General features: G+C 48.3%; 3 protein-coding genes across 4 annotated transcripts in view; all 3 read left to right on the top strand.

Annotated features, from left to right (window-relative positions):
* DENND2C (DENN domain containing 2C) overlaps window positions 1-9,593 on the top strand; it is a gene marked incomplete at its 5' end in the record, with an annotated part of 28,261 nt that extends 18,668 nt beyond the window's left edge. The window contains 9 exon segments of the mRNA XM_084220667.1: window positions 182-259; window positions 1,450-1,590; window positions 2,215-2,363; window positions 2,719-2,896; window positions 3,229-3,270; window positions 4,205-4,310; window positions 6,848-7,087; window positions 8,167-8,253; window positions 8,838-9,593. Of these exon segments, the coding sequence (XP_084076793.1) occupies window positions 182-259; window positions 1,450-1,590; window positions 2,215-2,363; window positions 2,719-2,896; window positions 3,229-3,270; window positions 4,205-4,310; window positions 6,848-7,087; window positions 8,167-8,253; window positions 8,838-8,869 (1,053 nt within the window). The 3' untranslated portion in view covers window positions 8,870-9,593.
* Window positions 9,594-9,880: 287 nt separating this feature from the next.
* On the top strand, window positions 9,881-13,149 carry BCAS2 (BCAS2 pre-mRNA processing factor). Its single transcript, XM_084220740.1, has 7 exons — window positions 9,881-10,017; window positions 10,102-10,194; window positions 10,457-10,527; window positions 10,711-10,872; window positions 11,520-11,570; window positions 12,111-12,191; window positions 12,710-13,149. The coding sequence occupies exons 1-7, from the start codon at window positions 9,925-9,927 to the stop codon at window positions 12,837-12,839; spliced, it is 681 nt and encodes a 226-aa protein (XP_084076866.1). The 5' UTR covers window positions 9,881-9,924; the 3' UTR covers window positions 12,840-13,149.
* Window positions 13,150-14,819: 1,670 nt separating this feature from the next.
* TRIM33 (tripartite motif containing 33) overlaps window positions 14,820-23,424 on the top strand; it is a gene marked incomplete at its 5' end in the record, with an annotated part of 41,636 nt that continues 33,031 nt past the window's right edge. For both annotated transcript variants that reach the window (XM_084220796.1, XM_084220795.1), the window contains one exon: window positions 14,820-15,246. In XM_084220796.1, coding sequence (XP_084076922.1) covers window positions 14,820-15,246 — 427 coding nt within the window. The remainder of the gene's footprint in view (window positions 15,247-23,424) is intronic.

The raw sequence follows: 23,424 nt of genomic DNA, 5'->3' as shown, positions 1-23,424 counted from the left end.
ATAGCAAAACGGGCTCTGGGCATGAACCAGCTCCTGGAACTGGGTGTTCCTTGAGAACCTTCACAGTGATAAGTGTAGGGGGGGCTGCAGCAGAAGGAGTTCTGCAGATCAGCTGCAGTGTGGGTGCTGGCTTGTTCCTTGCCCCTCTGTTCTCAGCAGAGCTGTCGCTGTTGCCTTTCAGCCAGAAGGGAAAGGGAAGCGCCTGCCCGAGGTGTACTGCATCGTGAGCCGCCTGGGCTGCTTCAACCTCTTCTCCAAGGTGAGCTGGCACAGCCTGTTCCTTGAGCTCTGACAGCCTGCAGCCTCCACAGAGTGACTGCATGCCTCTGTCAGGCTTAGTGATTGCAGCTCATCCCAGCAGAGTGGGGCTTCCTCTCTGTCTTTGCTTTGAGCAGGGAAATAAAATCCTGGTGCTGAGCCTTGTCAGCCAAGGCACAAATCCTTCAGCAATTACTGCCAGGAAGGGCCTTCTAATACCTGGTGTTACAGAGGGTGCCCCTTCATCCTCTTCTTCTGGGACTTGGAAATGGAAAATCAGTTTGGGATGGGGTTGGATCTCCCCTGGCTTTTTGCAGCACCATGAGAAGGGGAGATAAGGAGGTGAGGACTGGGGAAAGCTGCTGCAGATAAAGGACAATTATTGCAGCAGAGTAGAGGGACAAGCTTTGATGAAAGATGGTTCTGATTTGTTGGAGCACAGAGTTTCTAGAACAGCATTTCAGGGAGGTTTCTTGGCAAGGGGGATGAGTGTTGCTCCTCCTAACTTCTCTAAATAATGAGAATTTGATTACTACGTACAAGATGTTTCCTTCCAGTAGCAGGAGACTGGAGAGTTGTGCTCACAGGAAGCTGTTCCTGTTTGACTGTTCAAACATTAGAGATGAATTTCACAGAGGTCCCAAGCGAGGTGGGAGAGGGCAGTGGGGCTGTGCTGGAGCCTGCTCCATGGGAATGCTCTGATGGATTTTCCCCTCTGCTCAGCAGCTATTGTATTTGCTGGGAATGCCCTGATAAAGGCAGGAATGATGAATCTGACTCCATGTTCTCAGAAGGCTGAGAACATTATATTACTTTCTAATGCTATATTATGTTAAAGAATACTATACTATACTAAAGAATACAGAAAGGATACTTACAGAAGGCTAAAAGATAATAAAGAAAACTCGTGACTCTTTTCAGAGTCTTGACACAGCTTGGCCCTGCGTGGCCAAAGAGTGAAAACAACTCAAAGCAGAATCCAATGACACAATCACCTGTGGGTAAACAATCTCCAAACACATTCCACACAAGCAAAACACAGGAGAAGCAAATGAGATAATAATTGTTTTCCTTTTCTCTGAGGCTTCTCAGCTTCCCAGGAGAAGAATCCTGGGCAAAGGGATTTTTTTCAGAGAATGTGAATGCCACAAGCAGCAGCAGTGACCCGAGGCTCTGTGTGCTTCCCTGCAGATCCTGGATGAGGTGGAGAAGAGGAGGGAGATGTCCCCAGCCCTGGTGCACCCCTTCATGCGCAGCGTGATGGAGGCGCCGTTCCCCGCCCCGGGCCGCACCATCACCGTCAGGAGCTTCCTGCCAGGAGCAGGAGATGAGGTAACACAGGTCAGGCCGAGCTGCCTGCTCTCTCTGGGGTCTCTGGGGCACAGAGGCTCTTTGCAAACTGCACAGTGGTGCCTGGAAATAATTAGCGTGAAGAAAACATCCTGGAGTTGGAAGGGAGGCTGTCCCAGAGATGTGTTTGCTGTGGAATCATCTGCCATGGAAGTGATTCCCTGCTTCTTCATGAAGAGCTTCTGGGACACTCTTCTGTGCAGCACTCTTCTGTGCTGCCCCAGCTGTCTGGGTCATGGGATTCTATGTAAAATCATGGATTCAGAGAAAATCCTGAGCTGGAAGAGTCCCACAAGGATCATTGAGTCCAACTCCTGGCACCCCAAAATCCCACCCTGTGCATTCCTGAGAGTGCTGTCCAAACTCTCCTGGAGCTCTGGCAGCCTCAGGGCTGTGCCCACTACCTGGGGAGCTTGGGCAGTGCCAGCACCCTCTGGGGAAGAACCTTTCCCTGATACCCAACCTAACTCCCCTGGCACAGCTCCAGCCCTTCCCTGGCTCCTGTCCCTGGTCCTGCCCCTCAGGAGGAGCTGCTGAGCTCTGCCTCAGGCTGAGCTCCCTGCTCTGGGCTGCTCCCCAGCTCTCTCTGTGTCTGTGTGCTCCCAGGTGATGGAGCTGTGCCGCCCCTTGGACTCCAGGCTGGAGCACGTGGACTTTGAGTGCCTCTTGCAGTGTCTGAGCGTGTCCCACACCATCCGGGTCTTTGCCTCTCTCCTGCTGGAAAGGAGGGTCATCTTTGTGGCTGACAACTTGAGGTAAGAGATGAGTCTGAGTAGCTCTTGCTGAGGGAGGCTGTCACTGGATGTTTTTGTTTGGACCTGTCCCATGTCCAAGCTTGTCTAGTTTTGCAGTTAGTTCCATTTGAAAACCTTCTGCACTCCCCACACAGCATGTGCATGCTAGAATTTGGATTATGCTGTTTACACAAAAGGAGATAAGGGAATGTTTCCTTTTTGCCTCTTTAGCCTGGCTTGATGGTGGTTTTAGCTCCCCATAAGTGAGTTCAGAAGTGGGTGCATGGGGCCTCTGCTGCTGCACAGGCTGTACACCAATGACACCTGCCCTGAAGGAGACACTGACCACCCTTCCTGTGCTTCTCCCACTCTCCAGCACTCTGTCTAAATGTGGGCACGCTGCAGTGGCAACACTTTACCCCTTCACCTGGCAGCACACCTACATCCCTGTCCTGCCAGCTTCCATGATTGACATCGTGTGCTCTCCGACCCCATTCCTCATTGGCATCCTCTCCTGCTCCCTGCCACAGCTCTGGGACCTGCCCATAGAAGAGGTGAGGATATGTGAGACACAGAGAGTGTCAGTGGGATGAGGCTGACCTCTCTGGAATAATCTCTGAATTCTGTCTGAGTATAAACTCTCAAAGTTCTCTGAGCCGCTTGGTGAATTTGCCAGATACATGTCAGGATGTTCCAGCATTGTCAAAAAATAAAAATAATGTTCACTGTTCTCAGAGACAGGCTGCACCTATGCAGAACTTGTGTTTTGTGTGTGACAGCCCTATTTGAAAAACATCCCACATCTAAAAAACAAATTAAAAACCTGTTTTTTTTCCTATGCAGAAACATACCTGGTTATGAGTCAGTGTGTTTTCTGTCTCCCCAGGTTCTGATTGTTGATCTTTGTGCTGACAAGTTCTTGCAAGAGGTGAGTGAAATAACAGTACCAGTAACTTGTGGGTTTATGCCAGGAAAAGGCATTGATGAAAAAAAATAACAAAAAGAAATCAGGAGAAGCTGGTGTTCATAGGGAGACTCCAGTGGCTGAAGAAATACCTTGCAATCCTTTTGAACTGGCAGAGAAGGGAACAGCCTTACAAATCCTTATTGCGAGGTTGAGGTTGCATGAGGTGGAGAGCTCTGCAAAGCCAAAGATGCTGCTTATCTGAGCTGAGCTTAAAAACTCTTGCTTGGTTTCTTATGTGAAGGGGTCCCTAAGATTCCCTGCTGCTTTTTGTCTGTCTCTCCCTGTTCTGTACAGCACTTTCTCCTTTCTCCTCCAGCTGGGGAGTGTTTGTTGCTTTGGGTTCTTGTTTTCCCCAGGAGTGATGGAGGGAGTCTAGGGAACAAATTATCACAGCTCACTTGGGCTTCTCTGCTGAACTTCTCCAAAAGTGCTTCTGCAGCCCCAGACAAGTAGCTATAAAAATGCCAGGGATTTCATTACTAGCTCAGGATATTTGCTTCTCCTTTTCCTTGCCTCACTGTTCTGTTTTGCATTGCAGCCTGCAACTGGAGAAAGGTATTAAAGGAATGGGGGATTTTTAAAACCATATTATTGAGACCTGTTGTGTTTTCTCAACAGACTTTTATTGGTTTTGTGTGATTTACTGGTGAATTAAGCCTGAGTCTGTGTGGTGGCCAGTTGTGTGTGTGACTCTAATCAAATCTTGGGGCATGCTGAGCAAATGTGTTTAATTTCTGTGGCTGCAAGATAAATATACTGTCTCCCTTAAGATATATCACAGAATAACTCCTCTCTAACTGCTTTAGGCATGATATGAATATTTCTAATCTACCCCCTGGTTCTCCTGCTGATGGGAATAACACAGAAGTCCTTCCTTGGCTGTTTCTGTGTGTAGGTATCAGATGAGGATGAGATCCTGCCCCACAAACTGCAGGCTGCACTTGTACAAATCCTGGAAGAACGGAGTGAAATCCTGTCACACGAGCAGAGTGACACACAAGGTACTTTCTGTGGAAAAATGTTTTCCCATTAGCAGATCTCTACCACAGAGTTGATAAAAATGAGCAAATTGAAATAAACACTAAGAAGTGACATTTTAGCTGTTTCCCTGTGATCTTGCTTAAGAACATCTTGTGAATGTGTGAGAAGTTGGGTGTGCTGACAGTTCCTCTTTTCACAATTAATGTGTGCAGAACTGTAGTTTCCTTTGGACCAACAGCATCAGTTCCTTTGTGCTTTAAATTTTATTGTATCCAGTTGTGCTTTGAATTTTATTCTGTTTTTGTAAGTGGCAGAGACAATATTTTTCTCAGAGAACGTAGCAAATTTCTGTATTTTAGAGGGTAATCTTGCTGATCATTTTCAAAGTTGAACTGCTTTATACATGATTCATCAGATAAGGAAGTGTGAGAAACTTAAAAAGCTCTGAGTGGCTTGAGAGAATGGCACCAGCAAATTATATAAATCCCTAAAAACAAAGTTTTTCAGAGAGTTTGTCTTCTGCAGTTTGCCTGATTCTTGAAGAGAATTAAACTTAGCCTGTTGAAAGCTGACAACTCATTACACACCAGATGTTTGACAGGGAAAATGAAATTATGGATGTTTTAAATTCTGGAAAAGCTTTAGAACCAAACCTGTCCCAGTTGCAGCAGAAAGTTGACATTGGGAAATTGAATATTTGAGCTGAGACTTCTTTGATATCAATCACCTGGAATCTCCTAGTCTGGGACAGCCAGTACAAAAAGTGACTGAGTCCTCTAAAAAGCCACTCCTCCTTTAGGAGAGGGTCAGATTGTGCTCTTTGCTGACCCAGAGATGGGGCAACTGAGAGGTGTTTTAAACACTTTTATTCTATTTTCAGTCTCATGAGAAGGGTGAGACAGTACAGATGTTATAATTCACACCAGCACAATCAGAAGTTAACTATTTCCTAATTAATATACGCTATAAGTGTTTCTTGGCCTTTCAGCTTTTGGAGAGTGTCACCATTGAGTCAGGAAGGTAATAAGGGCCACAGACTCTAGGTCAGAAGGCTAATAACCACTTTATTAAAAACCCATTTCTTTTTCTACTCCAGTTTGCTACAGGTGGACCTGATTGGTCCTTTAATTAAAATACATCACTATTGCCTAATTAAGAAACCACCCTTTTGGTAAATATCTTATGAGGAAAACAACTCATTACAAAACACAACCTGTGGATTGTTTTAATTCTTTCTCTCCAGCTCCCTCAGACCAATTCATGGGAAAGCTTATCTAGTGTTGGAACCCTGGATGCTGAGAATTTTAAACTCTCTGTGCTGAAAGGCACAGACTCACCAGAGAACACTGCATTTGACCTGAGGCTGTGGAGAAGGCTTCCAAAATTGATAAATAGCACTGGGATTGTGGGTGTGGAGTTGGTCAGAAGTGTGTAATGTCTCAGGGCAGAAAACTTAAGAGTTTGGGGTTTTAGAATATAGAAACAAATATGAAGCAGGATGGAGGTTTGGGGGCAGAGACAGGTTGTTCTTCACCTTCTTCATCTTCTTCTCCATGGGTTTGGGTGGTATTTTGTAACTGGACAGAAAAGTCCACCCTGCGGGTTCTGTGGGATCAGTTATTGGGTTAAAAGGGAAAAGAATTTAGGTATCATTTCTTAATTGGATAATTCAGCCTTAAAAGACCTTGGAAGAAGAGATAGCCATTTTGTGCCTTGCTAATGAGATGGCAGAACTCAGGCTGTGAGACTGTAACATTGATAAGAAACAATGAACACCTGAGTCTGAACATGAACTGTCATCTCAAGTGCCTTCAGTCCAGATTCAGAGAAACTGATAGAGTGTGTCTTGGTTTGGAAAGACAGAGGTACCTGCTAAGGAAGGCAGGAGCCTCCCCTGAAATAGCAAAATGTTATCTCCTGCCCCCCCTGGCCTCCCCAGAATTGCTATAAATTTTAAATTAAGGAGCTCTCAGGCAAAAAAATAAGGGAGCAGGAGTAACAGTTCTTTAATAGGGAAGAAAATAAAAGGATAAAATAAACAATGCAGTGAACCAAACCAGCACTGCCAGAGCCAGAGCACAGCCTGACACCCTGTGGGTCAGGGTGCTGGCAGCAGGGCCATTGGAATTGTGGCTGCAGCCCTCCTGCAGGGCCAGGGGTGGTTCTGCTGGAGCAGGGATCCTGGAGAAAGGTGCAGTCTGCCTCTGAAGATCCAGGGGCAGAGGCAGCTGCTGTTCCTCTGGGAATGCAGTGGAGAAGCTGTGCTGGTGTTCCAGAATCTCCAGATTCTATCCGGGTAGGAATGCTTGGCTCCTCCCTCTGGGCTCACATCTCCCAGTGGGATGCTGTGGCTTTTATCAGCCATGCAGTGACATTCAATGGCCTGTTATCAGAAGGTGTCTGCCCAGAGGGAGGAGTGATTGTGGAAGAGATAAGGAAAACTGCCCACTTGACAAAAGACATATAGATGGCAAATAGAATCCATCTTGACACCTTGCCTTGCAATCTGCGACCAAACTGAGAGCAATGACCCAAGTGCCAAACGTCCTCCCCGCAGGTGCCACGAGCCTGAACTCCCTGGTCTCGGAGGCTTTTGTGCAGTTCTTTGTGGAGATCGTGGGGCACTACTCGCTGCACATGAGCGTGACGGAGCAGGGCCAGCGCGTGTTCCAGCGCGAGCCCTTCCGCAAGAGCCACGGCTCGCGCACCGTGCGCCACTTCCTGCACTGCTTCATGGAGACCCAGATGTTCGCCGGCTTCATCCAGGACCGCGAGCTCAGCAAGAGCCTGGCCAAAGGTGATGCCTCGTTGGGACGGTGATCACAGGGGGCCCGGGGCGAGGGAAGAGATGAGAAAGTTGGCTCCATGTTTCAGAAGGCTTGATGTATTATTTTATGATATATATTGTATTAGAACTATAAAGAATAGAAGAAAGGATTTCATCAGCAGGCTTAGCTAAGAATAGAAAAAGAATGAATAACAAAGGCTCAGACTGACTGAGACAGTTTGCACAGCTGGACTGTGATTGGCCATTAATTAGAAACAACCACGCAAGACCAATCCCAGTTGCATTCCACAGCAGCAGATAATCATTGTTTACATTTTGTTCCTGAGGCCTCTCAGCTTCTCAAGAGAAAAAATCCTAAGGAAAAGATTTTTCATAAAACATGTCTGTGACAACTTGGCGTTTCCTATCTTAGGCTGCTGAACGCCACGGAGGCATTGCAGGACCTGGGCCTGCTACAAAGCCTGGCCTAGAGCAGAGGCTAGATGTGGTAATCACATATCCTCTGAACAGAGAGAGACAGCTCTCCCCCAGGACTTTCCTAATGTTGGGAAGATGAAACAGGAAAGCCTTATAAATATGATTGTCTGGCAAAAGATTTTGAGAATATGGAAACTAAAAGTGAGGTTGAAATGAAAACAAGCTTTGAGATGCCTCAGTTACTGAACAACTGGAAAACAATGGTGTGGCCAGCTGAAGGTAATCCCCTTTGGATGGAACAACACCCTCTGCTTGCAGGCAGCTCCAAGGGGCAGAGCAGACCCTGCTAGCTTGGCAGAAGGGGCCAAAGAGGAGTTTTTAGGGTTTAAAATGTAACACAGTGTGGTAATGGGCTGTATGCAAATGCTGGAGGATTTGTATCTTGGACTAGATTGGTTAGTGAGAATGTCACATGCCCTGTGCCCTTGTAATTACTCAAAATAATTCAGTTTATGAAGAATTTCTTTATATCTCTCCTTTCTCCTTCATCCTACAGCTTACACACACTACCTACAGGATTTCCTTTTGTGGCCTTGTTAATCATGATGCCACATGCTAAAAGATGGAGTAACTCATTTAGTGAGTAATTTTGAATTTTTTTTTCTCTTTAGGCCTTTTTGAGGTCCGTGCCTTGGAGTATTTGGAACGTATTCCAGAGACAGAACGAACTGGAATGAACAAAATCCTTCGCAGTCTTGGTAAAGGACCCCCCCCTTGCTTTTGTTCATTGTTAAATTATTTAAAATTAATTGTAGCTATTGAATAATTAATTTATTATGAAAGAGAGAAAGGCTGCTTTGCCTTCTGCAAAGTGTTTTCCTTTGTTTACATTTCCTTTGTAAAGTGTTCCCTTGTTTATATTTACTCCTTCAGGGGACACTGAACACTGTGTAAGGTTTTTCTTTTCTTATGAAGCTTTTGTATCTTTAGATAAAATCTGTGGGAGCTGCTGCTCTGAGTGCTTGTTCCTTAAGTGGCTGAGGACATGTCCAGGGAACAGAGGTGGCAGAGGTGGCCATGTGTGGCTTTCCACCTTGAGCTCCTCAGCCTGATGAGTCCTGGAGTGTCTCCAGCTCACAGAATCCCACAATAATTTGGGTGGGAAGGGACCAGTTCTGCCATGGCAGGGACACCTCCCACTGCCCCAGGCTGCTCCAAACCCTGTCCAGCCTGGCCTGGGATACTTCCAGGGATCCAGGGGCAGCCCTAGCTGCTCTGGGCACCCTGTGCCAGGGCCTCCCCACTCTCACCTAAAGCTCCTAATGCTGTTTTTTTTCTGCAGGCAGTAAAATGAAATTCCTCCAGAAGAAGTGACGTGCTGCTGCTGCGGGACAGCGGCGGAGGGGGAACCACGGACCCCGCCCGGGCCGGACTGAGCCGGGCCCCGGGAGGGCTGGGCTGGGCTGGGGCCTCGGGGTGTGCTGCAGGAACAACCAGCCCGGGGATCCAAAACAGCCCAGGGATCGATAATGAGTTCCATGGATTGATAATGAGTTCCATGGATCGATAACAGCTCATGGATCAATAACAAATTCCATGGATTGATAACAGCCTATGGATTGATAACGAGTTCCATGGATCAATAACAGCCCATGGATCGATAACAGCTCATGGATCAATAACAAGTTCCATGGACTGATAACAGCTTATGGGTTGATAACGAGTTCCATGGATTGATAACGAGTTCCATGGATCCAAAACAGCCCAGGGATCAATAGTGAGTTCCATGGATTGATAATGAGTTCCATGGATCGATAACAGCTATGGATCAATAACAAGTTCCATGGACTGATAACAGCCTATGGATTGATAACGAGTTCCATGGATCAATAACAGCCCATGGATCGATAACAGCCCATGGATCAATAATAAGTTCCATGGACTGATAACAGCCTATGGATTGATTACGACTTCCATGGATCGATAACACCCCATGGATTGATGACAGCTCATGGATCAATAACAAGTTCCACAGACTGATAATAGCTCATGGATCGATAACCAGTTCCACAGACCGATAACCAGTTCCATGGATCAATAACAGCTCATCGGTCCAACCCTTCACGTGTCTCTGTTCCTTAAGGGGGCGTGGCCTGGCGGGGAGGGGCGGGACCGGGCAGGGAGGGGCAGGGCCAGGGTCGGAATCGCTCCGGTAGGGGCGGGGCAGGTCTGGAAGCGCTCCGGGAGCGGCGGAACCGGGGCTGGAGTCAAACCGGGAGGGGCGTGGCCTGAGCTGAGGGGCGGGCCGGAAAGGGGCGTGGTTTGATCGCTGGGGGCGGGGCTTGGGCCGAGCCGTGTGCGGTCCCACGGGGTGGGAGGGGGGAAGCGTGACGTAGTGCGCACGCGCAGTGCGCGCGGCCGCGGCCAAGATGTCGGGCCCGGGGCTGGTGGCCGGGGATGTTGTGGTGGACGCGCTGCCCTACTTCGACCAGGGCTACGAGGCGCCGGGCGTGCGGGAGGCGGTGCGTGCGGGGCCGGGGCGGCGGCGGGGAGGGGCCGGGGCGGCGGGCGGGCTGTCCGCCTGCCTGACGCCCCGTGTGCGTTAGGCCGCGGCGCTGGTGGAGGAGGAGACGCGGCGGTACCGGCCGACCAAGAACTACCTGAGCTACCTGCCCGCGCACGACTACAGCGCCTTCGAGGTGAGCTGAGGCGGCCTGGCGGCTCCACAGCCCGGCCCAGTGCCTCCCCGTACCCCGACCGGGCTGCCGTGCCCCCATAGCCTGCTTGTCCCCACTCCGTAACCTGGCTGGGACGGATCCTGCCTGTCCCCGTCCTTCCCCCGTGCCCACCGCCGTACCCCTCCTGTGGCTCTCCCCCGTTATCCGTTTGTGTCCTGTCCCCGTCCTCCCCACCATACCCCGCTTGTGTCACCCCTGTCCCTCACCGCTGCCTTCCCCACAGACCGAGATCATGCGGAACGAGTTCGAGCGCCTGGCGGCCCGGCAGCCCCTGGAGCTGCTCAGCATGAAGAGGTGAGTGGGGCCGGCAGGGCAGTGCCGCCTGTCCCCGGGGTGAGCCGTGCCCGCTGCCCCCGGGCTGAGCCGTGCCCGCTGCCCCCGGGCTGAGCCGTGCCCCGGGGTGAGCCGTGCCCGCCGCCCCGGGTGAGCCATGCCTCAGGGTGAGCTGTGCCCCGCGGTGAGCCGTGCCCTTTGCAGGTACGAGCTGCCCGCCCCCTCCTCCGGGCAGAAGAACGACATCACGGCGTGGCAGGAGTGCGTGAACAATTCCATGGCACAGCTGGAGCACCAGGCTGTGCGCATCGAGAACCTGGAGCTCATGTCCCAGCACGGCTGCAATGCCTGGAAGGTGTACAACGAGTAAGGCCTCAGCTGCTCTGCTGAGCACCAAGTTCTGTGTTGAATTTCTTTGTATTTACTGGGTGTAAATCCAGTGGGGGTCTCTAGAACATAGGCTGGAATACATGAATCCCTGTAAGAGAAAGAAGAGGCTGATCTCAAAGGTGTCTCTGTAGCCAAGAAACAGCTTGTGTTTTAATACATCCCTGTCTTGAATGTTGTGGGTTATTGTTGATGATAGTTGGTGTTATTTAAGGCTAGTGATAGCCTGTGAAGGAATAACTCAGTAGTGGAAATGAAGATGAGCTACTATACATCCTGGGCTTAGCCTGGAGCGGTAATAAAGCTGCTGCAAAAGCCAAGAACAGCTTGTAGAGTGTGGCTGCAGAAAGCACTGGGACTGTTTCAGACAGAGAATGTTAATGTCCACTTTTGAGAAGGGTTGGCTTAGCCTTAGATAAAAGGGTAGGCCAGAGGAATGCCAAACTGAGAGAAGGCAAGGGGTTCCTGAGCTCAGAGAGAAGGGAAGCAGGTAAAGGATCCGCTGGCTGGGCCAAGGTGCTGCAGGGACTTGTTGAATCCTTAACTTGAGAAGTTAAATGTCAGATAAAATGGGGCTGGTTTACCATTTGTGTATTTTTAATGCTTTGCTTGCTTTCTGTCATCAGGCACCTGGTTCATATGATAGAACAAGCCCAGAAGGAGCTTCAGAAATTGAGGTGGGTCATTCTTATTTATATTTTTGTACTGAAATTGGAGGTGAACCTTTCTCTCCCCTCCATGCTATACAGGGGAAGATGTATGGGCTGGCTGCTGCCATGTCACAGGGAAAAAGACCCAGTAAAAACAATAATTAAGAAATGTGACCCTGCCCTCCCTAGGCAGCTACATTAATCATGTCTGTTCTACTCAAAATTCTGTGTTTGGTTTGTTTGAACCTCTGCTCTGGATTTGTAGAATCCTCTCTGAAATGTAGTGATGCTTTCATTTCACTCCTGATAATTTAATTATGTGCAGTTGTCTCTGTAAGGACATCTTCCCTGATGTTTGGTTTTGCCTTTTATTTTTATTTTATTTATCTCAGGGTTCTCTGTGAGCCCTGTACTGAGATTTGTCCATCTGGATGTTGTCATTACAGTCCTGGCTACGCAGATATTTTCTGGCAGTACTTCTAGGGATTGAGTGTACTTGGAAATTAGCAACAGGTACTGCAGATGCCAAAGAAATGAGGAAATAAAAAGACATCTTTTTCTCCCCAGGAAAAACATTCAAGACCTGAACTGGCAGAGGAAGAATATGCAGCTCACAGCTGGGGCTAAGCTGAGAGAGATGGAATCCACGTGAGTATTGACATTTCTCTGTTAACCCTTCCACAGCTTTCTCCATTGCTTGAAATTCACTTGAAATTCTTCTTCCACTTGAAATTCAGCGATCCTTTGGTGCTGCTGTAGGATACTGTTGTTTTTTGCAGGAAGTGTTTTAAAGTATTTGTAGTTTGGTTCCATATTATAATTACTGAGGTTGAGTGTATCAACAGGTGGGAGGAGGGGATATTTATTAGCTGCTTCAAATTTCCTAAATTGTCTTAAACTCTTCTATATCTCAATATTGGCAGTTGCTGGATGAGTCAAGTGATTAATTTTTTTGTGTTTTCAGGTTTAACAGGCTTAAAAATTACTCATTGTCACTTTGGTTGTTCCAATGACCATTGATGTCAACTAAGGATTATCATGTGTTAGGAAGAATACTGCTTTCTTTAGTGTTTCTGCTTGCTTTGGAGCAATGGTTTTCTTTGATTTTTTTCCAGAGGACTGTTACATAACACCTAAAGGCTCTTTTTATTTCTTTTCCCTTCCAGGTGGGTCTCTCTTGTCAGTAAAAATTATGAGATTGAACGAACCATTGTGCAGCTGGAAAATGAAATTTCACAAATCAAGCAGCAGCATGGGGAAGCAAACAAGGAGAATATCCAGCAAGACTTTCAGTGAATTAATCCTGACTTATCTTAGTGCTGCATGTGTCAAAAGCTACACTTTGGAGATTCTGTGTCTGTAGACACCTCTAGTTGCAATTGTGTGAGGTGGTAAAAGGATATTTCCATCCTTTCTTTTCCTTGTTTTAAACTCGAGGAGAGGAAGTAGGGTGGGCTCTAAACATCCTGTTTAAATGTATCACAGCCACCATTAAATGTACTGTGAATTGTTTCACTTTTTGTACACTTAAAGCAGGAGCTCTTAAAGCAGGAGCTCGTGTTGTTGTGTTTTCCCCTACACCTTTAATAAATCCTGTTTTGCTATTTCTCTGGTTTCTGCTTCATGCCCAAAGCCCAGAGCTGTGGGAGGAGATGGCTGGGCCAGATGGACCCTGAGAATCCCCTGCAGGGGAAGTGGGGGGAATCTGGAATTTGGGGTGGGGAAGTCTCTGCAGCACTGGGGCTGTGCAGTGCCCACAGAGGAGACTCCAGTGCCACTGTCACTGCAGCAGGCCCCAGCTGGGTAACAATTAGCATTGACTCCATGATTGAAAGAAGGCTGATCAATCTCTTTATTATATTATGTCATTATTAAGAAACCCATTGCTGTTATATACAGATAATATACAAATATAATATACAAATATGATCTATTTATGATACAGGTTGACCTAATTGGTCCTCCAGTCCAAACACCATCACCATTGGCTAATTAAGAAACCACCCTTTGGTAAACAAATGTCACATGTTCATGATACAGGTGCACTAAGATAAGAATTGTTTCTCATTTCTCTTTTCTCTGGTCTCCTCACAGCCTTCCCCAGAAAGGCCTGGGAAAGTTGTGTGTTGCTCTCTGTGGCCAGAGAGCTGCTGCCACATGCCACCTCCTGCCCTGTTCCTCATGCCAGGGCATAATTCCTGATCTTCCTGTTCCCACTGGCCTGTCCCCATCTCTGACTCCCATCCCACTGCACTGCTCTGTGTCCCAGTGCCCTTTTCCCTATGCTGCTGTGCCATTCCCCATCCTGCTGCCCTGTTCACCATCCCAGTGGGATATTCCCAATCCAGGTCTGCTCTTTCCTGTTCCTGGTGGCCTGTTCTCCATCCTGGTCCATGATCCCCATCCCAGTGCCCTATTCTCCTTCCCCATGGATGTTCCCCATCCCAGTGCTTTGTCCCAATGGGTTTTTCCCTATCCCGGTGCCCCATTCTCCCACCCCAGTGCATTATTCCCGGTCCCAGTGGGTTATTCCCCTTCCTGGAGCATTATTCACCGTACCGGTGGGTTGTTCCCCATCCCAATGGGTATTCTCCACGCCCATGGATATTCCCCGTCTTAATCCGTTATTCCTCATCCCGATGGGTATTCCCCGTCTTCACGCGTTATTCCCCGTCACGGTGGGTTATTCCCCTCCCACGTGGGTTATTTCCCAGCCTGTGTGTGTCATTTCCCGTCCAGAAGGGTTATTCCCCACCTCGGTGCGGTATTCCCCCTCCCCATGGGGCATTCCCCAGCCCAGTGCGCGGTTCCCGGTGCGTTATTCCCCCTCCCGGTGCGGTATTCCCCAGCCCAGTGCGTTATTCCCAGCTCGGTGTGCTATTCCCGATGCGTTATTCCCCGCTGCCGATGCCCTGTTCCCTATTCCCGATGTGTTATTCCCCATTGCCGATGCCCTGTTCCCTATTCCCGGTGCGTTATTCCCCATTGCCGATGCCCTGTTCCTTATTCCCGGTGCGTTATTCCCTATTCCCGTTGACCGTTCCCGGGGGCGTTCCCGAGGGGGCGTGGCCACGCCCCTGCCGCCACCACCGCCCAATAAGATCTCATCACTGGACCCAGAGCCCCGCCTTTCCGTGACGTCACGACCCGTCCTCCCGGCCGCGCCGTTGCCGCGGGAGCGCGCGCGCGTGCGCGGCGCCGGTCCCGCCCGGTCCCGCCCGGTGACGCGGTGACGCGGAGCGTGCGCGGAGCGGGGTCGGGTTCAAAGGAGGAAACATGGCGGAAAACAAAGGAGGCGGCGGCGGCGGGGACGCGGCCGCCGAGGCCGCGCCGGGCGGCGGCGGCTGTCTGGAGCCTCCCGCCGGCTCGCCGTCCGCCGCCGCGCCGCCCGAGGAGCGCGAGAGCCCCGGGGCGGCGGCGGCGGAGCGCGGCGGCGGCGAGGCCGAGGCCGAGGCGGCGGCGGGGCCCGGTGCGGCGGCGGGGCCCGGCCCCAGCCCGGTGCCGCCGCTGACGCCCGCGGCGCCGGGGCCGTTCTCGCTGCTGGACACGTGCGCGGTGTGCGCGCAGAGCCTGCAGAGCCGGCGGGAGGCCGAGCCCAAGCTGCTGCCCTGCCTGCACTCCTTCTGCCGCCGCTGCCTGCCCGAGCCCGAGCGCCAGCTCACCGTGCCCGTGCCCGGCGGCGCCAACGGCGACGTGCAGCAAGGTGAGCGCGGCGAGCGCGGGGCTCCTCCGGGACATCCCGCCGCAGCGCGGGGCTGGCCCGGCCCGTCCGGGAGCGCGGGGGGCTGCGATCGGCCCGTGCGGGAGGGCAGGGCCGGCGGGGCTCGGGAGCCCTTGGGATCGGGAGCGCGGATCGCGGCCGGGGCTTTCCGTCCCGGGGAGGAGGGACGCGGACCTGTTGGAGTTGGTGGGAGGGGTGGAGCGGCTCGGCTCTGCGGGGATCGGGATGTTCTGGAGAAGAGAAGCTCCAGGGGGACCTTAAAGCCCTTTTGGTGCCTAAAGGGAGTCTGGAATAAAAATAAGGACAGAGTTTTTAGCGGCACCTGTTGCGATAGGACTGCGGGTAATGGTTTTAAGCTGGAGCAGGATCGGTTTAGATTAAGTGTAAGAAAGAAATGTTTACCATGAGGGTGTTAAAACATCGGAACAAATTGCTCAGGGAGGTGGTGGAAACATTCAGTGTCAGGCTGGACCAGGCTCCGAGCAACCTGCTCGAATCTGAGATGTCGCTGCTGGTGACAGGGGGGGTCGGTCTAATGACCTTTAAAGGCCCTTTCCAACCCCAAATATTCTGTCATTCTCTCCTCCTGTGTGTTTGGTGTTGGCTCTCGGCGGTGACACAGCGGGGGCGGGCAGCTGCTGGGGTAAAACGTGTCTGGTTAAATTGAGATTCACTCCTGGTGCGGTATTACCTGCCCAGGTGGGAACACAGGTGCACTGAGATAAAACCTTGCAGGGCTGTTTGTCAGGTCTGCTTCTACAGAACTTGGACCAGGGAACAGGAGTACACTGCTCCTTCCACCTGCTCTTAGCAGAACCGCAGCTTGGGTTTGATTTTTCTGCTCTAATATATGTTGAGGGATGGAATTGAAAAGGTTTGAGAGCTTTAGATGGGGTGACTCACGGGCTGTGTGTACAGAGCAAAGTAGGGCCCTGGTAAGTGGTTTTGCAGGTCCTAAATGGGCTCTATGGTCAGGGAGACCTTGTTTGGTGACATCTTTGCACTCAAGCCCTTCCTGTGTTCCTCAGTGAAGGAATTAACCTGGCTTGGTAGAGATTTTTTCATCCAGACTGTTCAGAAGTCCATCTAGGATGTGATCTTAGGAAGTTCAGTGGTGTTAAAAAGATGATGTATTAAATACAGTTTGCCAATGCACTCGGTAAAGCACTCAGATCGTTTTGTGGTCCGTGTTTGTAAATTCGAGATTCTTCATTTTGTGTTATATCATAGAGTGACAGAGTGATTTGGTTTGGAGGGGACTTCAAAGCCCATCCAGTCTCACCCATGCCCTGGGTAGGGACACTTTCCACTATCCCAGGTTGCTCCAAACCCCATCCAGCCTGGCCTTGGACACTTCCAAGGATCCAGGGGCAGCCACAGCTGCTCTGGGCACCCTGTGCCAGGGCCTGCCCACCCTCCCAGGGCAGTGATATGCCAGTGGCATACACAAAACTTGGGAAGCAGGGTTTATTTTGTTAGCAGGATTATCTGAGTCCTGCTGTGTCTGTGGGAGGTGTCTTCCCCACAGGTGTGTGGGAACCACTGGGTACAAACTGGAATATCACTTCTTGTTGTACACATTTTAAGAATGCTTGTTGGTGTGCCTTGGTGGAGAAAGAGTTAATGTTTGAGCTGTTGCAATAAAAAGTTTTAGGTGATGTGAGCAAGGTGCAGGAGCATCTTTCATGTGAGGAGAGACTGCAGGGCTGAGCCTGGTTAGTCTGGAGAAAGGAAGACTGAGAGGGGATCCCATCAATCTGTTGGAATTTTTTCAGGCTGGGTCAGAGGATGCTGTCAGGCTCTTTTCAGTGGTGCCCTGGGCAGGCCAAGGAGCAATGGCCATAAATTATAACACAAGGAGTTCCACCTGAATGAGAAAGAAATTCTTGCTGTGGAGGGTGGCAGAGCCCTGGAGCAGCTGCCCAGGGAAGGGGTGGAGTCTCCTTCTCTGGACACGTTCCAAACCCACCTGGACACATTCCTGAGTCACCTGCTCCAGGTGATGACTGGCTGATCTGCAGAGGTGCCTTCCAATAGAGGTGCTGTGGTGGGATTGTGGGAGTGTCCTGTAGGGCTGTGGATCCAGCTGTGGATCCAGCTGTGGTGCCACCTCAGCCTGCACGAGCACAGGAATTGGCAGCTATATCCTGATATCTCCTGTTCCCTGGGTATTTAGGTTTAATCTCTGTTTCCTTAGGAAAGTAGGAAATGCTCTCTTGGGCCAAAATTTGGCTGGAGTCAAATATTTTCAATTTCTAGAGGGAATCTCCTTGAGGACTTATAAGGAGAAATTTGTTTCTTTTTATATTTGGTACTTTTCCAGTTGGGATTAAAAGTACACCCTGAAATATGGTAGGATTGGCTCATCCCCAGCTGAGGATGGACCATGGACCAGCAGAGGCATTTTTGTGGGCAGCTCTCTGTGCCTTGAGAGTGGAATCAGTGGAGTGGCACAGGAGATGGTTACCAGTAAATCAGACAGAAAATGGACATTCTGAGCCTCCTGAGAGGCACCACAGTGCTTAGTCACACAGGTTCCTTCCCTCTTCTGGCAGTCACAAATTGTGAAGTGTTACTTCCACTTCTGCTGATTCTCAAGTCTCCTTCATGACGAGCAGGTGCTTTTTCATGAAGGAAGAATTAAAGAGAAGTGGCACCTGTAGCTGTACCTGAGGCAGGTTACACTTTGAGCAGGCTCTCACTGCTGGATTGTGTCCCTGCTATCTTTCTGCATCTCTTCACATAAACCAGAAAAGTACAAGTAATATTTTCATGGTTGCTTTCTTGATTAGTTTGAGAGTTTGCTCAGTGAGAGCTGTCAGGACTTAAAACAGTAGATATGTGTATTTATTGGGTAAAAACTGTGGAAATGGAATGTGAGCTTGGTGCCCCAGAGCAATTTTCTCAGTGACAGCACCTCCTCTGTCCTGGAGGGCTGAGTCTGGTTCAGCATCTCTGCTCCTGCCAGGCTCCCACTCCCTTCAGAGCCACTGCTAAAGAAGGCAGAAGAATCATCTCAATTCCTAAAACTTAGAGAATCCCTGACTAAAACTTTAAAGAATTATCTGAAGTTGTGGTTTGCTGTATTAAAAACAAGTTCTTGGTGGGTCATACCTATTTTGCTGGTGAAAAAGGTTTCTTTTGCTGCTGATTACATTTATGTAGGGAAAAAATAGAAGAGTCTTGTTTCATGTATTTAAAACATATGCATTTGTTTAACATGAAAAGTATCATATAATATTCAGTTTAATTTCTAAACTGGTTATGGGAATGTGCATTTTATTTGGTGGATGGATGATGTTGTAGTGGTGTTTCAGCTGTCCAACTGGACTCCTCCTTTCAGGTTGAGCAGGTTACAAGGAAATGCCTGCATTTGTATCACAGTCTTCTTTAAAAAACCCTGATTTCTAAGTTAGAGATTTCAGACTGTAACAGATACTGTAAAACAACTTTTCCTGCACCCACTGCTGCCCCTGCTCCTGGAGGTGAGGTTGTTTTGTGGTTTCACTGCCTGGATGAGATATTTCCAATCTCTCTAAAGAAGATTATCTCAGTAGAGAGCGTGGGGCTCTCCCAGCTCCGTGGGAATGTCACAATTCCAATTAGGCTGAAAAACCAAATGAGCTGAAAAACCTCCACAGTCAGTTGGTTGTGTGTGTAAACTGAGGAACAACACATTTACTACCCAGAGCTGTGATGTGTGGTACCAGAAATGGGTTTGATATGCTCAATTCAGCTCCTGTACCCACTCTTGCTGTCTTGTATTAATCACACAAGAAGTTTTTTGCTTTTTAAATTCGCTGTGAAAGGAGGACATAAAAAGTCTGATGTGACATGTCCCTTACTCTGAGTTTGGTGGTTGTTTCTGTATTTTCAGTCTAGAGGAATGAAAATTCCTGCATCAAATAAGGCTCTTTAAGCTGTGTAAATGCAGCATCTTAAGTTTTATTAAACTGGATGTGAGTAGACATCCCCTGAACTCTTTTGATTCTTTACTTTTTCTCCTGTGTTCATAAGTGAGGCTCATGAATATATGGTGGAGCCCAGCATGAGTCCTGGAAAATGTTCAGTTCATATTCTGGACTTGCTAAAAATCTTCCTGTGAAACTGAAATTTCAGTCTAAATTAATAGTGCATAGTAAAATATTCCCATCAGACAACATTAAGGCATGTGTTATTTTTATAAGAATTAATATCTGTGGGAGCTGTAATTTTTTTTATTATTAAATATAATGTATTGTCAGTTCAGTGTGTGATAATTGCAATATAGTCAAGGATTGTTCAAAAAACAAAAAGCTGAGCTAGGAGTAGACCTTGAAAGCAGGTAATTTTTTAAAATGTATTTTTATTCTGACAGATTTCAATCTGATTGTATCACTCCCTTGACCTGTGAGGGTTTGTTTCAAGGTCTAATCACTGAAATTAGAGCAGGGTTTTGATGTATGGCTGTGCAGAAACATGCTTGGACCCTTGCAGTGCTAAGAGAAATAAATATTATGCACAATATTATGGGGTAGCTACTATTGGAGTTGTCACCAAATCAGTGGGACCTGGCAGGGATTCATTCCTCAGGGGCTGCTCCCTGCCAAGCCTGAGCCCAGAAGGGAAGCTGGAGTTGCTGGATTGCACAAGTGCTTGCAAATATTTCCTGAACTGGGGAGTTTTGTTGTCACTGTGATGCCTTGAGAAGGCTGAGCTAGAGCAGAGACTGGACAGAGCTAAAGAATAAAGTAGGGATTTATTAAAAGGCCTCAATGGATCCACCTTGGGCAGCACCAGAGCCCAGCCAGGGAGAAACCAAATTTGAACCAAAAATGGTCACAAAATGGACAACTGGTCATGGGGACTCTCACTTTTATAAGTTCTGCTCCATCTGCATATTGGAGTTAATTGTCTAATTACATCTCCAGCCCATGCAGTCCCATCCTTGTTTTTCTCTCTTCATTCCATGTTGTTTGTGCTCTTGGGCCTGAGATTTGGATCATTTGTCCTTGGTCCCCAGCTAGAGCAGGAATTGCTTTGTCTCCCTGCTCTGTGGACAGAGCTCACCATCCCCTAATTTGAAGCCCAGACCCACACACTAAAGCAGCACAGAATCTGAAAAATATAAAAGCTACACCTGAGGCATCAGTTGTAACAGTGTAAACATCTGAGAGGCTTTTAATTATCTTCCAGTGACTCTGTGCTTCTGTGGGGGGAAGCAGGGTGGTCCTGCCCCCAGCCCAAGGCTGTGTGTGGAACCACTTCTCAAATGATGCTGCTTGCTCAACAGAAACTGGGTTTGGGGGGTTGATGGTCAGGGGATGATGTGATGGCTTCAGGCTTGTGTTCATTGCTGTCTCCCATGTATCTCAGCAGAATTTGAAGCCCTTCTTTGGCACAAAGGTGGTTGGAGTGGGCATCAGGTGGGGTGGCAGGGCCAGGTGTGCCCAGCCCCACCAGGGCCAGTCTGGTGAGAGCAGTGACAGGAGGTTCCTGCAGCCTGTCCAGGTGTGCTGGGATGAGCAGTGCTGCACCATCCTTCTTGGACCCTGGGCAGCAGAAATCCCTTTGTTCCTGCTGGCACTGTCCTGGGGGAATCAGAAAAGCAGAAACTTCCGCAGACACTGAAGGATTGGATCTGCAGCCTTGGGAGAAGCTTGGATTGATGAAAAAACACAACACAGAGACATTTAGCAGAAAAATCATAAACTTGTGTTTCTGTAGTTGTAAGTAAGAATATACCTCAAGAAAGTGAGAAAATGTATTAATGAGAGGGTGAAGGGTTTATGATGTAGGGGTGGGGTTAAACTGAGAGTTTAGAAGTTATAACAGAAGCATCAGTGTGCAAGTTAGACAGAAGCCATTGGACAAAAGCATCCACAGAGCAGCAGAGGTGGGTCAAGGTGATAGGTCAGAAAAGCAAAATAAACCCTGAAACAACTGTCCATTGGGTCAGAAAGTTCTATATTGCTTTGTAACAAAGAAACTTGTGACTACTCTTGAGCTATGGCTGCCTGCCTGCTCCTCTAAAATCTCAGAGCCTCTGAGACTGATGTTTATCTCAGCAATAAATCATTTTAGCTGGACCATGGTCCCATCCCATCATTTTTAGCTGTGGCAGTGATACTGTCTGTCCCTTGCTGTGCACCCTGGGCTCTGCCCCTGCCCCACAGGCAGTGCTCAGGTCTCTCCTCACCCCTGTGTGCTCCAGCCCTGAGCCCTTGGCTCACCACTGCTGGGTTTGCCCCAGTTTGGGAGTCTGGCCTGTACTGGGAGCCCTGTACTGGCCCAGTGTGGTCTCCTGGAGTGCTGAGCAGGAGGAGGTATCATTGTCACCATTAAAAATGAAGGGATGGGAGTAAGCTAAGAACGATTTATTGCTGAGATAAACATCAGTCTCAGATGCTGTGGGGTTTTAGAGGAGCAGGCAGGCAGCCATGGCTCAAGAGTAATCACAAGATTTTTTTGTTGCAAGGCAATATAGAACTTTCTAACCCAATGGACAGTTGTTTCAGGGTTTAGGTTAGAAAAGCAAAATCTCACCTTTACCCACTTCTGCTGCACTGTGGATGCTTTTGTCCAATGGCTTCTGTCTCACTTGCACACTGATGCTTCTGTTATAACTTCTAAACTCTCAGTTTAATCTGTACAACCCCACCCCTACGTCATAAACCCTTCACCCTCTCATTAATACATTTTCTCACTTTCTTAAGGCATATTCTTACTTACAACTATAGAAACACAAGTTTATGATTTTTCTGCTAAATATCTCTGTGTTGTGTTTTTACATCAATCCAAGCTTCTCCCAAGGCTGCAGATCAAATCCTTCAGTGTCTGTGGAAGTTTCTGCTTTTCTGATTCCCACAAGGAGGGAAGGCTGTCCTTGTCCTGCTAGTGCAGCCTGGGACTCATTGCTGTCTTTTGAAGGATCTGCTCTTGGCTCCTGTTCAACTTGTTGTCCATAACACACTTCAAACATTTTATTTTAGGGTATTGAGGTCAAACTTACTTATTTATCCTCTTTTTTTTTTATAGTTTCAGAACTCCAAATGTTATGAAGCATCTAAAAAATTGATAAAGATTTTTGTGCTGCACATCAGAGCTGATGTTAAAGGAGTTGTATCTTCTGAAAATAGGAATTCTAGTATGTAAGTAGAGGTGTTTAGGAACACAAGTGCTTGAATAAACTTTGAATTTATTAATTTGAACTGCTGGAAAGACTCTATGATGTCCCAGTGATGGAGAGGATCCATTGGGTTCTGCTGAGGTGCAAAGGGATTTTTGGGTCTCATACATCTTGTGCCCTCCCTTGTTCATCCAGATCATCTTTCAGATCAATAACTCTCTTAATTATTCCATTATTGCTTTTTGTTCTCTGTGAGATTTCAGTGGGGCTGGGTTGGGCTGTGATGTGTTTATTTTAAATTGATTGAAGTCAGCTTGGACTTGAAGCCAACAAATGAATGTGGAGCCCTCAGTGTGGTGCTTCTTATAAAAGTTCCTTATTTTGCTTTGGCTGCTGTGGTGGGTTTAGGCAGTAGATGAATTTCCTTGGCTCCTTGTGTGTGTTCCCCTTTCCTTTCACCCCACCTCTCCCTTCTCTCTCAGGGCTGGAGGCTTCTGTAATGTTTGTAAACAAAAACTAAAAAACCAGATCAAGAGGATGGCTGTAGGTGGGTTTGTTTGGGATCAGGTTAATTTTTACTGGCTCAGGAAGCCTTGCTGTTGTAGAGCTGCTCTCAAACATCTGAGAGGATTCCAGAAGGAAATGCCCAGAAGGGTGGGTAGGGAGCAGAGAAGATCCAGAAAATTCCAGGTTTTTTTCTGGTGCTAAATCAATGGGTGTGAGTTGAACAGACACTGATTCCTGAATATCAAACTGGAGTGGGGACAGTAGGCAAAGAGTTGACATGAGTGTCTCTGTTTTGATCCTACAAGACTGGAAATACAGAAAAATCAACCTTTCCCCTTCCTCCACTGTAGCTCTCAAGCATCCTTGAAATTTGGCTGCATTTTAGGATTGTTGGTATTGACATGTCAGCCTGCAGAAAGCAGTTCTAAGCAGGTTTTTAATACTTGTCTCATTGAAACTAATTCAAGATGAAACTGTTGAAAAAATTACCTGGTTTGAGATGCATTCAGAGGAACATAGTTACCCTTGGGAAGAGTTAAGTTTAA

Source organism: Fringilla coelebs, assembly GCF_963513975.1.
Source record: "Fringilla coelebs genome assembly, chromosome: 23".
Taxonomy (NCBI): domain Eukaryota; kingdom Metazoa; phylum Chordata; class Aves; order Passeriformes; family Fringillidae; genus Fringilla; species Fringilla coelebs.
Note: the sequence above shows the minus strand (reverse complement) of the source record. Positions and strands in the feature narration are given on the sequence as shown.

Bases quoted from the DNA above. Each gene is read 5' to 3' on its own strand.
- BCAS2 (XM_084220740.1), top strand. From the start codon at position 9,925: ATGTCGGGCCCGGGGCTGGTGGCCGGGGATGTTGTGGTGGACGCGCTG. The intron at 10,018-10,101 runs GTGCGTGCGGGG...CGTGTGCGTTAG, and splicing joins CGCCGGGCGTGCGGGAGGCG to GCCGCGGCGCTGGTGGAGGA. The intron at 10,528-10,710 runs GTGAGTGGGGCC...TGCCCTTTGCAG, and splicing joins GAGCTGCTCAGCATGAAGAG to GTACGAGCTGCCCGCCCCCT.